Here is a 16,001-nt window from a genome sequence, read left to right as displayed (position 1 = left end):
GCTTGTTAAATCAAATATCTAATCAGCTAATTATGTGGCAGCAACTCAATGCATAAAAGTATGCAGACATGCCAAGGCTGTTTCTTTAGACCAAACATCAGGATGCGATCTAAGTGACTTTGACTGTGGAATGATTATTGTGGTGCCAGATGGGGTGGTTTGAGTATCTCAGAAACGGCCAAACTCTTGAGATTCTCATGCACAAGAGTCTCTAGCGTTCAGAGAATGGGGTGGAAAACAAAATCATCCCGTGAGTGGCAGCTCTGTGTGCAATAGCACCTCATTAATGAGAGAGGTCAGAGGAGAATGGGCAGACTGGTTCAAGTTGACAGGATGTCAACAGTATCTCAGTTGGGGGCACCATGGCAGCATAGCAGTTAGAGCAGGCTGTCAGAGTTCAGAGTTCAATTCCGGTGTCTTCTGTACGAAAGTTTGTGCATTCCTTCCTGTGTGCACATGGGTTCTTTTGGGTACTCCAGTTTCCTCCCACATTCCACAGAGGTACCAGTTAGCAGGTTAATTGGTCTTTGTAAGTTGTCCCGTGATCAGGTTATTCCATACCATATCTCTAAATAAGAAAGACTTGCATCATTGGTGTGATGCAAAAGAGAATCTCTGAATGCACAACACGTCAAACCTTGAAGTGGATGGGCAACAGCAGCAACAAAAAAGCTCTTTCATGTTTCCTGAACTGACATTACTGTTTACAGAGGTGGCGTGGTAGTGGTTAGCACAATGCTTTATAGTACCAGTGACCCAGGTTCAATTCCTGTAAGGAGTTTGCACGCTCTCCCCATGACCACGAGGGTTTCTTCCTGTAGTCCAAAGACTTACTGGTTGGTAGGTAAATTTGTAACTGTAAATCGTCCCATGATTAGCTTGGGATTAAATTGGGTGGATTGGCTCGATAGGCCGGAAGGGCCTATTTTACACTGTATCTCAATAAATTAAAAAATTCATAAAGACCACAAACATACACTCAATGACCACTTTATTAGGTGCAGGAGGTGCCTAATAACATGGCCACTGGGTGTATATTTATCCAGAAGGCAACACAAAAATAGATTAACTGGTGAATTAACCCACTGCTATTTGTGGGAATTCAAACAACAACACACACAAAATGCTGGTAGAACACAGCAGGCCAGGGAGCATCTATAGGGAGAAGCGCTGTCGACGTTTCGGGCCGAGACCCTTCGTCAGGACTGATCGAAAGGAAAGATAGTAAGAGATTTGAAAGTAGTGGGGGGAGGGGGAAATGCGAAATGATAGGAGAAGACCGGCGGGGGTGGGATGAAGCTAAGAGCTGGAAAGGTGATTGGCGAAAGTGATACAGAGCTGGAGAAGGGACAGGATCATGGGACAGGCCTCAGGAGAAAGAAAGGAGGGGGGAGGAAGCACCAGAGGGAGATGGAGATCAGGCAAACAACTAAATATGTCAGGGATGGGGTAAGAAGGGGAGGAGGGGCATTAACGGAAGTTAGAGAAGTCAGTGTTCATGCCATCAGGTTGGAGGCTACCCAGCCGGTATATAAGGTGTTGTTCCTCCCAGCTGAGTTTGGATTCATTTTGACAGTAGAGGGAGGCCATGGATAGACATATCAGAATGGGAATGGGATGTGGAATTAAAATGTGTGGCCACTGGGAGATCCTGCTTTCCCTGGCGGACCGAGCGTGGGTGTTCAGCGAAACGGTCTCCCAGTCTGCATCGGGTCTCACCAATATATAAAAGGCCACACCGGGAGCACCAGATGCAGTATACCACACCAGCCGACTCACAGGTGAAGTGTCGCCTCACCTGGAAGGACTGTCTGGGGCCCTGAATGGTGGTGAGGGAGGAAGCGTAAGGGCAGGTGTAGCACTTGTTCCGTTTACAAGGATAAATGCCAGGAGGGAAATCAGTGGGAAGGGATGGGGGGGACGAGTGGACAAGGGAGTCGCGTAGGGAGTGATCCCTGCGAAAAGCAGAAAGGGGGGGGGAGGGAAAAATGTGTTTGGTAGTGGGATCCCTTTGGAGGTGGCGGAAGTTACGGAGAATTATACGTTGGACCTGGAGGCTGGTGGGCTGGTAGGTAAGGACAAGGAGAACCCTATCCCGAGTGGGGTGGCGGGTGGATGGGGTGAGGGCAGATGTGCGGGAAATGGGAGAGATGCGTTTGAGAGCAGGGTTGATGGTGGACGAAGGGAAGCCCCTTTGTTTAAAAAAGAAGACATCTCCTTCGTCCTGGAATGAAAAGCCTCATCTTGAGAGCAGATGCGGCGGAGACGGAGGAATTGTGAGAAGGGGATAGCCTTTTTGCAAGAGACAGGGTGGGAAGAGGAATAGTCCAGGTAGCTGTGAGAGTCTGTAGGCTTATAGTAGATATCAGTAGATAGGCCATCTCCAGAGATGGAGACAGAAAGATCAAGAAAGGGGAGGGAGGTATCGGAAATGGACCAGGTAAATTTGAGGGCAGGGTGAAAGTTGGAGGCAAAGTTAATGAAGTCGACGAGCTCAGCATGCGTGCAAGAGGCAGCGCCAATGCAGTCATCGATGTAGCGAAGGAAAAGAGGGAGATGGATACCAGTATAGACTTGGAACATGGACTGTTCAACAACGCCAACAAAAAAGCAGGCATAACTGGGAACCATACGGGTGCCCATGGCTGCACCCTTGGTTTGGAGGAAGTGGGAGGAGCCAAAGGAGAAATTATTGAGAGTAAGAACTAATTCCACTAGACGGAGGAGAGTGGTGGTAGAGGGGAATTGGTTAGGTCTGGAATCCAATAAAAAAGTGAAGAGCTTCGAGACCGTCCGGGTGGGGGATGGAGGTATATAGGGACTGGATGTCCATGGTGAAAATAAGACGGCCAGGGAACTTAAAATCATTGAAAAATTCGAAGCATGAGAAGTGTCACGAACATAGGTGGGAAGAGATTGAACAAGGGGGGATAAGACTGTGTCAAGGTATGCAGAAATGAGTTCAGTGGGGCAGGAGCAAGTTGAGACAATAGGTCTACCTGGACAGGCAGGTTTGTAGATCTTGGGTAGGAGGTAGAAACGGGAAGTGCAGGGTGTGGGAACTATGAGGTTGGTGGCAGTGGATGGGAGATCCCCAGAGCTGATAAGGTTGGTGATGGTATAGGAGATTTTGTGGGACTTTGCTTTCTGCCTCTCTTGCTGTGTAAGTACCTCATTGTTTATGATACACCTTGAAGTGTCATTGAGCGGTGCACTTACAGAGGTGTATAAAACCACTGGGGGTATTGATAAGTCAACCTTCTTCCCCGGGCAGGAGAATCTGAAACAAGAGAATATAGATTTAAGGTGAAAAGGGAAAAATTTAAAGATGGTCTAAGGGGCAACTCTTTCACACAGATGATGGTGGGTATGTGAAATGAGCTGCCAGAGGAAGTGGTAGAGGCAAGGATAATTACAATTTTTAAAAAGACGTTTAGACAGGCACATGCGAGGAGAGGTTTAGAGCAGGAGTTCCCGACCTTTTTTATGCCATGAACCAATACCATTAAGCAAGGTTGGGAATGCCTAGTATAGAGGGATATGGGCCAAACAAGCGAAGGGGACTCTCTCAGTTTAGTAACTTGGTTGTTACGGAGTTGTGCTGGATAATAATGTGAATCTATGCTCCTGACCAGCAGACATACACTTAGCACTGGTAGCAGTCTGCTAGAGGTCAGGTGTCCCCAGCTGTCATCTGCTTCGGCCAGTGGCCGTCAGCTGGAGTGGGGCAGCTGGCAGTTTGAAGCAGGCACTTGCCTGTTCCTGGCCATCTGCAGTCTGTCAGTTCTCTGTAGCTCAGGGGAGATGGATCGCCTTCACTTGCTCTGCAGCACCATCCACCCTGCCCCATGCCTTATCTGCTCCCTCCGAGATAGGCTGTTAACCACGTGCCCACTGGTTAGCAAAAGAGCCCCGTGATAAAGTGAGATCAATCTAACCCCATGCTTCTTGACAACTCTTGTAGACTTTCTGGAAGGTTTGACAATGAATCCTGCATCTCCAGGAGCAGCTGCACCAACTTTGTTTTACAGGCATCCTCTGAAGAGTAAGTGAGATGTGGCACTGCATACCGGGGATCTTGCATTTGACCTGCCCTTATCTCTCATCTGGGCTGCAATCAAATGTTGCTCGGTGCCTCACACACATGAAGTTTGTCTCTCTTCAATGGCTTTACTCTCCTTTCTCCATATTGCCGAGCGTGCAGGAAATTTCTTCTTCTTTCATGTTGGAGTTGGGTTCCTCAGATAGAAGGGGCTGCAGGACATGGTGGGCTTCTGCTGCTGGGATTTCTTCTGGCTCAAAGATCAAGGCACAAATGTGAAGTTACAGTGAGAAGGGAAGGAGAGGTAAAGGTGGGATATACGAGTGATTAAAAGCAAGGTTATTTTGGGATGAGTAGAAGAAGAAATGTATAAAGTATCACCTGGAACAATGTCTAAACCACCAGAGGTAACTGGTCACAGGACAGCAAAGCTCGTATTGGAGAGTGCTTCTCCATTGAAAAGATATGGAAGAGTTGCACTTGTGTGTGTGCAAGATGGGTTGAGTGGTTGCTATGATGGCTGCCATGGATGAATAGTTGTAGGTGCATGTGAGTAAGCCCTGACACAATGTGAAGTGTACAACAGTAACTGTAGCTGAGTTGTTAGAAGGGACTCATGGCTGACTCTCATGACTTCCAGCACAGAAACAGCAGATCTTTCTGCTCAAATCTCTGGCATGGAGCTTGAATCTGCAAGCCTTAGGGGCAAGACTGATCATTCAGCGTTCCTACAGAATCACTTACTGCATGGCAAACTGAAAAATCTCTGCAGCACCCTTGATAAACTCCCCTGACTTCAAGTACCACTGGATGCATTCCATCTGCTCTTCGTGCCTGAGGAAGATTGATACTCTGCTATATTTTAGTACTGTTTACACACATCCCCTCAATGACTTAGATAGTTTATTCAATAAGTACTTGACATATACAGATACCAAAAGATGTCAGCTTTAACCCAAATGTTAGTTTTTATTTATTTATAAATATTTTCTTCTGGCTCAGTTCACATCAATGCAGTTCATTTTGTCCTTGGATTTTCCCCATTCTCAGTGTTCTGTTTATTAGGCTTGGCGTTTGTCTGAGCCACGCTACGAGGTTCTTCAGAAAGTTGTATGTATTACACCAGCAGTCCTGAACTACCATTGGGTCTCTAATTGATGAAAGTCCCTTGGCCACAGAGAACATGCAGTTTGTGGTTCTGACAACAAAATTTGTTTGTTTTGTAAATATAGACTCAATTACTCATAAAAAGAAAATGCATCGGCTATTTGTATGTTGCTCTTGAAGATGCTAACTTTCATCTGCTCAGTACCAGACTTCAGAAAAGCAAAGTTAGTTAGTTAGGTGTGAAAATTATTATTTTTGTTCTATGGTTGTAGAGATGCTCGCTAAATTTAATACTGATATACTGTATAAAGTGGACTGCAGTGAAATCGATGCAATGGAAGCTGAGATTTATTTAGGAAAATCTATATGCATTTTGCATATCTGATGTGATAGGACAAGATAATTTTAGATTATTAGAGCAACTTAAATAAATGAACCCATGTCAGAAACATGCTCTGTTGTTTATTTCAGTATTCAGTGAATGAAAATAAAGTTGGCCCAAGTGGAATGTGAGTAGGGCCATTTGTGGGTGATTTATTCGGCAGGGGTCTGAATGTGTTGGGATTGAAATTCGCCCCACCAGAGACTCATTAAGTGATGCTGTTCCTCAGGCAACATTTGTCTCAGGAGCAGCAATCATAGACCAGACTGGGAAAGTCATGGTTTTATAGAGCATTATCACAATAGCAACTCCACTACACTTCAGAGTCCAACACTTCTAACCTATTCTAGCAATGATTTTTCTCTCTTCTGCCTACCTCCCAAACCATAATGAAATGCCTAACTCCTGATTTTCTCTGAGGCTGTTAGAACATAGGACATAAGACAGAACAGACCCTTCGACCTGCTGTATGTCCACACCAAACACAATTCCAAATTAGACTAAATCTCTTCTGCCTACACGTGATCCATATCTTTCCATTCCCTGCATATTCATGCATTCATCTAACAGCTTCTCAAACCACTATCATATCTATATCCACCACTACCCCGGCAGCACATTCCAGGCACCTACAACTCTATTTGATTAAGACTTGGTCTGCACATCTCCTTTAAATTTTTCCTCTCTTACTATAATGCATGTTCTCCAACACCAGGCATATCTACCTCAGAAAAAGATTCTGACTATCTATCCTATCTATGTTATCTTCAGATCCTACCTCCATGGTTGTTGATAAAGGCTCCATTTCCTCCAGTAACACTACCCTCCACTGATCTGCATTCTCCCCAATCAGATACTCACCAGACCATCAGTCTCTATCAATTCAGATTCATGCAGTTGTGAGATCTTTGTATCTTTATTGCAATAGAGTGTAGAAGCTATGCACTTTTTCTTTATCTGCATTGTATTCTGTTTTGCGCCTTTATTACGTTTATGATGGTAGCCAGTCATGTGGTGGGCGTGTGGTAAAGCGAAGGGTTAGTTACATATTCATGCTTTGCTCTAGCTAGTTTTAGAGCTGGGGACCATTGGGTTTCATATCTTTTGTTGACTGCTTAACTTTGCTTAATTACATTTGAAATCCCTTAAATCTACTTAATTTCAGTTACAGTGCCTATAAAAAGTATTCACACTCCCCCATTGGAAGGTTTCATGTTTTATTGTTTTACAACACTGAATCACAGTGGATTTAATTTGTTTTTTTTTGACACTGATCAACAGAAAAAGACTCTTTCATGTCAAAGTGAAAACAGATCTCTACAAAATAATCTAAATAAATTACAAATATAAAACAAACAAATTAATTGCATAAGTTTTCACTCCCTTTAATATGACACACCAAATCATCATTGGTGCAGTCAATTGGTTTTAGAAGTTAGGTGATCTCCATTTAACTAATTGCCTATGTGCAGTCAAGGGGTTTCAATTGATTGTAGTAAAAATCCACTTGTATCTGGAAGGTCCAACTGCTGCTAAGTCAATATCCTGGCACCATTTAAAAAAAACACTGAGCAACTTTGCGAAAAGGTTATTGAAAAACACAAGTCAGGAGATGGTTACAAGGAAATTTGCTAGTCACTGATTATCCCTCATTGTGCAATTAAGTCAATCATCAAGAAATGGAAAGAACGTGGCACAGCTGTAAATCTACCTAGAGCAAGCTGTCCTCAAAAATTGTGTGACCATACAAAAAGGGGGCTAGTGAGGGAGGCCACCAAGAGACCTATGATAACTCTGGAGGAGTTACAAGCTTCAGTGATTGAGATGGGAGCGACTGTACATACAACTTTTGCCTGGATTATTCTCCAATGGCAGTTTTATGGGAGAGTGGCAAAGAGAAAGACATTGTTGGAAAAAACTCACATGAAATTTTGGCTAGAGTTTGCCAGTAGGTGTGTGGGAGACTCTGAAGTCAGCTGGAAGAAGGTTCTGTGGTCTGATGAAACCAAAATGGAGTGTAAGCCAAACATCGCACATCATCAAAAGCACACCATCCCTACCGTTAAGCATCATGCTGTGGGGATGTTTCACCGCAGCAAGTCCTGGAAGGCTTTTGAAGGTGGAGGGTAAAATGAATGCAGCAAAACACTGGGAAATCCTGGAGGGAAATCTGATTCAGTCTGCAAGAGAACGGTGACTTGGAGAAGATTTGTTTTCCAGCAAGACAATGACCCCCAAGCATAAAGCCAAAGCTACACAGGAATAGTTTATAAACAGCAAAGTTAATGTGTTGGAGAGGCCATGTCAGAGTCCAAACCTCAATCCAATTGAGAATTTGTGGCTGGATTTGAAAAAAGCTGTTCACTCACAAACCTCATGCAATCTGACAGATCTTGAGCAGTTTTGTAAAGAAGAATGGGGAAAAATTACCATGTCTGGATGTGCAAAGCTGATAAAGACCTATATACACAGACTGAAGGCTGTAATTGCTGACAAAGGTGCATTTACTAAATACTGATTTGAAACGGGTGAATACTTATGCAATCAATTATTTTGTGTTTTATATTTGTATTTAATTTAGATCACTTTGTAGAGATCTGTTTTCACTTTGACACAAAGAGTCTTTTTCTGTTGATCAGTGTCAAAAAATCCAAATTAAATCCACTATGATTCAATGCTGTCAGACAATAGATCATGAAAACTTCCAGCGGGGGGGGGGGGGGGAGTGAATACTTTTTATAGGCACTGTAAGTACTTTTAATATTGCTAGTTTTAGTTTCATAAGATTCATTGCTTCAAGATTGTATGTTTTGCTATTTGTTAATAAAGAATCAAATGGAATAGAGTAATTGAACATTATTATTGGATTGATCAAAGGGTGTGTTAGTGAATTGAATTGAATTTTGGTTTATTGTGATTTAGAAACCACAACTGCAATGCAGTTAAAAAATGAAACGACGTTACTCCAGAATGATATCACAAAAGCACACGACAAAACAGACTACACCAGAAAATCCACATAATGTTTGGCAATCCCCAAATCCAGAGTCCGGAGAGGTTGCTGTGTATTAATATCGCGCTATCATCTAAGTGCATTCCCCGGAAAGGAGCTCCAAACCCATCAGACAAAACAAGACTACCCAGACACACCAAGTCAGGAGACCAACTCTACCACCCAACAAACCAAAAACTAAAGCTACAAGATCTATACAAAACCACATAGTTACAACAGTGCAAACAATACCATAATTGATTAAAAAAAACGCAGCATGGGCACAGTAAAAACAGTTCAAAAATGTTAAAAGACTATAAGTTCGAAAGAAACCACAGTACAGTTTCCACAAGTCCTCAGGGTCCCAACAGACTCATCATCCCATACAGGCAGCAGAAGGGAATACCCCCGCTATGGACTTCTACAGCACCGCCGGACTCAGCCTCGCAGACGCAGCACACACTGAAAGCGACCCGACCGCAGCGGACTCCGAATCCGTTGAACCTCTGAGCCTCCCACCAACCCTTCCCGCACAGCCTCTCTGAGCACCAATCTCTGCCGAGCACACTACGACGCTCCCGCCACCGGCCACTGGCAATGTGATCCCGAGGACTGGGGGCCTGTTCTTCCCAGCAGAGACCCAGACCTCACAACAGCAGCAGCAACGAAGAAGGCCTTCTTGGAGATTTCCAGATGTTCCTCTGCTGCCACGTCCGTTTTTCATCAGATTAGGATTGCGCACGGCACCCTGCTTGACAAATAACAGATATCAACTCCGGAGAGGCTGCTGCAAACTGCGTCGCACCGCCATCTTGGATCTACTTCAATACAAGATAACTGCAGGAAAGCAGGTGAAAAATAGGTGGCCAAGAGTATTTCTGGGCAGATTGGTAGTGATGGGTCAGAGTACAATGGGTCCTTTTGTGAGTGCAAGGAAGAAGTTAAAGTACGTACATTACCTATTGGGCATCCACATATGTCAGATTACCAGTGTGTGGTCTGGGATCTGCTCAGCCTGTGCTGTTTTCAGTAATACTGATACAGGCTTCAGAAGCACAACGAGTGCTTGCTTCCACGTGCAAAATTTACCGGCCATTCTTGTGTGGGCCAAAAAGTGGGAAGTGGTGCAAGTTGCAAGAGTTGGATGCCATTGCAGATGTCAGGCTCCTGCTGTGATCAGCCTTTCTGTCAGCGGTATCAATTCCTTTCTTCCTAACCCAACAAAAGCGTTTGATAAAGAGGTTTAATATTGACGCTTTTCAGGCTTCTGGGGGAGCATGCTGAAGAGCCGACAGTGCAGGTAAAAATGGAGGCGTCGTGCTTAGAGGTCAATTTGTAGTCATTTGCTTAGAGGTTGAATCACGTCAACATTACTCAAAAAAAACCCCTCTTGATGGTAGAGGTATGTGATGGTATTGGGTTTGCTGCCTGGGAGATTCTGAGCTCAAATGAAGATCTTATCTGATATTGACAGCTACAGGTTGCCTCCCTGGTTATACTGTAGCCACCTACTCTTCAAAGAATAGGTCTAGCTCCCTGTTTATCCTCCATTGTGAGTTTATCTGTCAATGCGCACTATTTGAGTGGTGGGGATCCCCACCACCCCCACCAAGGTGGAGACACTTCCAGCTAATGAAGTATTTCAAACACAGTTTATTTACTTTTAGTGATAAATGTTTAAATTTGGATAATATTCTTAAAAGACGTTTAAAACTCACGGAGGATTTCTATCTTATAAAAAGGCTTGTAAATGGCAACAGATTTCTAAAACACAAAGGATTTTCAAAAAACAAGTGCAATTCCAAGAAGCCAAAATGGCATACCAACAAGTTGCAAATGAATGAGTCATGCATCACAGAAATCAAAGGCAGAGGAATGGATTCTAGCCACCTTCTCCTTTTGTTGTTTATCTTGTCATTCCTTGACTATTCCTAATTAGCCTGACTCCTTTCTAACATCTATACTGTTTTTTTAGCTACTTGGTAACTTCACACACGTGAAATTTTTTTTCTCATACCCATGCGAGGAAATTCACACAGGTGGCCTAAAAGCTTCTAGGAACAGTTCCCAGACACGCAAAATTATTGACCTCGAGATTCTGCAGGTGCTGGAAATCTATAGCAGCACACACAAAATGCTGAAGAAACTCTGTACGTCAGGCAGCCTATATGGAAATGAATTAACAGTCAACATTTCCAGCCGAAAACCCTTTACAGGGCACAAAATTAATGCTGTGACAACTGACTCTCTGCGAACACAAATATCCCAACTATTGATATCAGCTATTTGATGTGCTAAGTGATAGTATCAGTCTGGTCTGCAAGCTTCATTAACTAAATAACTTAGCCAGTGTTGTCTGGTTTAATACAAGTCCAATTTACATGTCCCAGTGTCTTACACTGCATCTCTTGAGCAGTCAATCATGTGCTGTGGGCTAACAGCCTGTGCTTTATAGACAGCGCTGTTTGTCAAAGCTGTCCTTTTAACTTCAAACTGATTATTGCTTGCAACTTACATTAAGAACAGAAGACTGGTTTTTGTTTATGAAAAGAAACCGAACAGGGAATATTGGTAGGGAGTTTAACTTACTCAAATACAATTCTTTGAAACCTGTAAGAGTCAGTTGCTGTTTTAGAAAGCTGAGCTTGGCCAAAAGCCCCCTTCCCCCCAGGCCCTGGACAGTGAATATCCATCACAGGTAGTGGACAAGAAACTCACTTAGAATGGACTCTGAGCAATCATTCTTAGCCTCACCATTTTGTTTCAAACATTCTAAGAGATCACTGTTTCATTTATTGGGCTTGTTAAACAGTCAAAACAATCTGTGTTGTTCATTGTTTAAGTCTGGGAGCTATTTCAAATGGAAATTTCTGGTTGGTGGTGTGATCACTGGACAAGCCTGAAAGTAGATTTCCAGTTAAGTGCCTCCTCCCCATCACAGACTTGCCACATCGAGTCTCCTATTATTACAGGGCAATATGGAAGCGTGTCTGCAAAGCAAATGCCTAAGTCAAACATCTACAAAATTTATGGTTTTGTTCATACTGTAAGTACCTTAAATCATTTCTGTACTGGCTTCAAATATCAACAAACTGGCTAATTGATGTGAACTATTGTTGGGATTTCTTGAGCATGCTGGAGATATGATGCAGTTCTTGCTGTACGCCACTGGTAGCCACTGTTGTATCATTGTCTCCTCTTCAACACTGTTTTAATATCATTATCACTACTTTCCCCAGAAAGCTGCGTGTTTAAAGCTTACGAGGAGAGGAGAGAGACCATTGGTGCAATGGAAGTTGAAGAAGATAACCAAATACAAGTGGAGCTGCCTATTGATCAGGTTAGCACATACACAAAACTGTGGAATATTACTTAAGAGATAAATACTGTGAAATAAAAATAAAATCTTGCATTTTTTCACACCTTTCACAACCTCAGGATGTCTCCAGGTACTTATACCCAGTTAGGTATCTTTTGAAGTCCAGTGTCTGTTGCAATGTACAAAAAAATCTTGTAACCTACTTGTACAAGGTGAGGTCCAATTCACCAGAAGAGGAGCCCTTTCAAGCATTGTAGGTGTAGGATAATTATTGATCACCATACCGTACCAGAGTAAATTTAATTTTAATATCTTCTGAGATGGCAAAAGTTTTACATCTCTTTTGAAACATGGCACTTACAATGGTGAAATACCTACATATACCATCAAATTAGTTATTGCGCTCAGATCTCTTGAATCGAACTTGAATTCTTTCTGGAAAAAGATCAATCCTCCAACTAGCTAAACCACTACTTCACTATTCAAAATATCTTTAGTTTGAGTGCATGATATCATCCGCTTTTAGTGCTGGACAAAGCGACCATCACAAATGTACTTCTTTATTTCAAGCTCTTAACAGGTTAGAACAGGGGTTCCCAACCTTTTTATGACTTGGACCAATATCATTAAGCAAGGGATTTGTGGACCCCAGGTTGGGAACCACTGGCTTAGAACTGCTCCCCACCCTTCTTCCTTATTTTATTTCAGAACTCTATTGAGGGAAAGTTAAACCTATTCCACATATTCAAGTTCTTGTCTCTTACTAAGTCGGTGAGAATCTCAGTTTCAAGAAGGCAGGATCTTGGCTTCACATTTGGGGGCATTATTCCTTCACAGGAGAGAAAGCTGTGCGCCCACTTTCACATTCCGGAGCCAATGGAAAATCATCAGAAACAAAATAATTGATGACCTCCAAGGAACTATGCTCCCTCCACCTTTGTATTCTGGTGTCCTCCCCCTTCCTTCTCAGGCCTGAAGAAGGGTCTGGGACTGATACATTGACTGTTTACTCATTTCCATAGATGCTACCTGACCTGCTGAACTCGTGTAGAAATTTGTGTGTGTTGTTAAGGAACTATGCTACTGTCTTAGCATGCAGAGGGATAGAAAGCATTGTGAAGCTGGGTTCTTAAGCTGACTAAAATCTTAATTTTCCTTGAACTCCCATTAATATTTTTGATCTGTAATTTAAGATGAATCAATCTGTTGTTAGTGTGTGTGTGTGTATATATATGCGTGTGTGTGATACTGTGTATATATATATATACTATATTATATGTACACACACATATATATTTTGCTTTGTTTATAAATAAATATTCTTCATTTTACTAGTGCCAGCATTAAAACACTGGAGTTGCTTGGTCAGTTTGATAAATAGGACTGGATGTTACAGTAATAAACAGATAAACCGTTGTTTTAAATAGTTGGACATTCAAGAGGGGGAGGCATGTAAATCATTGAGTAATATGCTGCAGCTCTGTGCTTGGAACACTAAGGAATAAGAAATCTGATTACTCGTATTTCATTTGGTCTCAGCTACCTTGTTCATATTATTGGGCTCTGTGACTTTTATTGCCTTTTAAACAATAACGGTGTTATAGCATTGCCAGTTGAAAACAGAGTTTTACCTATCAAATAAAGGTTTAACCCAAGGGGGAAAACAGAGATGTGAGTAGTTGTTCAAATGATGTAGCAGAAATATAGTTCACATTTATTATATCTGCACAAACTTTTAAAAATATAAAATCGCTTGATTTCTTCAATGATATACAGGAACACATGGGAGTAAAATTACATCATTAACTTACCTGGCCAATTATGCTACTTAGGAAATATTAACAGTGTAATGCTTCTTAAAACCTGTTTATCAAATTTTGTACTGGATACTTACCCAATGCGTCCTTAGATTTGCTGATGCTTTCAGCACCTATTATCTCCCTTGGGAGGCCATCTGCTGTATTCATAGTATCATCTGCTTGTGATATGGAATGCCAATATTCAATTTGTTAGCCATCGATCCTACAGAATATTAAATGCCACATAGGCAACTGATCTAAGGTGAAATTGAACTCACTATTCTTTGTATAAAATATTAACACTTTTTCATGAATAAGTGCACCATCTTTTGAGTTTAAACTACTGAAAAGACACCATATGATAAATGGAAAAAACAAAACCAGCTCGTTTGCATGCTAAAGATGTAATTTCGTGGTTTTGAGGGCAGCTGCAAGATAAATAATTAATCATTTCATTTCTTGACTGGTTTTGGGAAGTGCTTTCTCTTCAGTATCATAGTCTTCATCTTCAAGCTCCTGCAAAACCAGAAATAAACTGGTTGATGTAAATATTGCCATTGCTTGCCAATGAACTGTTGCAGCATCAACCAATGTCCTTGCAGTCATTTTACTGGTTCTGCTCATATCAGTAAAAATACTGCAAAGTTGAAGCACTTTCTAGAAGCAGTTTGAGAGCAACTTGGCTCATGTTTTCATTTTTCACTTACATGACTGGAAATAGGCATCTCAAAGTGAACAGTTATATCAAGTTGACATTAAACAAAAACAAGTCTCCAGGGCAGTGGGTAACATGCTGTTAGAGTACTATTCACCCACCTCTGGAATCTGGCTTTAAATCAAGCCAAGACAGATGGACTTAAAATCTCCTGCTCTCTAATGGCTGTTAAACATACTAAGTGAAATAAGTTCTGGCAGTCTAATTCTGGTTCCCAGTGGGCACGAGTTCACATTGGAAAACTGCCTTCACAATCCCAGTTGGATGTAAAAAGAAACAAAGGAAAACCAACAGTCTTAAAAACATTAATTATATCCTTACTGACGTGAGATATAGCTGCCCCGAGAGCTTCAAAGGGTACAATAAAGCTTTATTTCTACATTTCCATTTACACATAATTTAATGTTGCACTTATGATCATCTGGTTATATTGATGATGTTATGAACTGCTGTGGATTTAATGGAGTGTACCCAAGATTTGTTTGTAATAGGAGGATTGTTGAGTGGAATCAAATTCCAAGAGTTGACTGGGTCACTCAGTGAAGTGTCACGATCTGCAACCCTCCCCCACCCCCGTCAAGATATGGTCTTGAAGATGTAATTTCTTCAGGTTATCTTGTGGGTATCTGATCCCATATAACTGCTTTCAGCTGTTCGGTACACAGCCTGAGCACTAATGCTGCAACTGACCTTTGAAACAATAAACAGGAGCAAAATCCTAGTTCCTATTAATCCATTAGCTCCCAACGTGAGACTTAAATAGCAGATTCTAATGCTGTAGCAATACACTTCCAGTTCTATTTCACATATACATGAAGTCTGTGTCAGCATTTTATGGAGAAATTTTATTTTGTTAAAACATTTAAACTCACCCCCCTAGAATAATGATCACAGCTTTGTCCTAAGTATAAATATAACTAGGCCTTAATGCTTTGCCAAGCCACTTTTAGCAAAAGGATGATGTTTTAAAACTGCGAACTATGACAAATTCCAAATAAATGCCCAGTATTTCAGTTTTTTTTATCGTCACATCATTTACTCCAGCATTCGGATTGGGCTTGAACTGAGTGCAAGATCAATCTGTGTATGATTTTTCATGCTGCTAATTGAAGGTGAAGCTTTGGTTTGAATTTTGGCCCAATTCCAGAAATGAATGTGCCACAAATCCGTCTATTCTTCTTGTGCTGAATGTACTAAACTGTGAAGCAAGATGTATACTTATTTCACAGGCATCTATTTGCTGCTTTATTTGGAGAGACCAACAAAGATTTTTACCAGATAGCTCAGACAAGTTTTATTTATTTTCTTAACTAACTCATTCTGTAATTAATGGTAGTATTATATATGTCTACGTACAATGAAAACAGCATGTGTAATTGATATAATTGCTTTAACTAGCTCAGTCAGTAAATGGTTTACTGCAGCTTCCTCAACACTGTTGGATTCATGCAAAATTGATCCTTACTCTGTTCACAAAATTATTTTATAAAATCTAGAATATGTGATACAGACACCACTTTTTAGTCACGTAATTCATGAAAGGGGAGAGGTGATTGTCTCTGTAAAGTAAGAAAATGTCATTATTTCTATTTGCAAAATTTAATCTTATCACAGCTGGCATTGTGTAACCTTTGTGTTTACGGTC

At 41.6% G+C, this 16,001-nt stretch overlaps 1 protein-coding gene across 2 annotated transcripts in view; it reads left to right on the top strand.

Moving 5' to 3' along the window:
- Positions 1-16,001, top strand: part of LOC140713665 (uncharacterized) — a 159,157-nt gene that overhangs the window by 102,936 nt on the left and 40,220 nt on the right. For both annotated transcript variants that reach the window (XM_073024038.1, XM_073024037.1), the window contains one exon: positions 11,763-11,863. In XM_073024038.1, coding sequence (XP_072880139.1) covers positions 11,763-11,863 — 101 coding nt within the window. The remainder of the gene's footprint in view (positions 1-11,762; positions 11,864-16,001) is intronic.

This window comes from Hemitrygon akajei, chromosome 20 (genome assembly GCF_048418815.1).
Source record: "Hemitrygon akajei chromosome 20, sHemAka1.3, whole genome shotgun sequence".
Classification (NCBI taxonomy): Eukaryota; Metazoa; Chordata; class Chondrichthyes; order Myliobatiformes; family Dasyatidae; genus Hemitrygon; species Hemitrygon akajei.
This window is presented reverse-complemented; position numbering and strand designations above follow the sequence as displayed.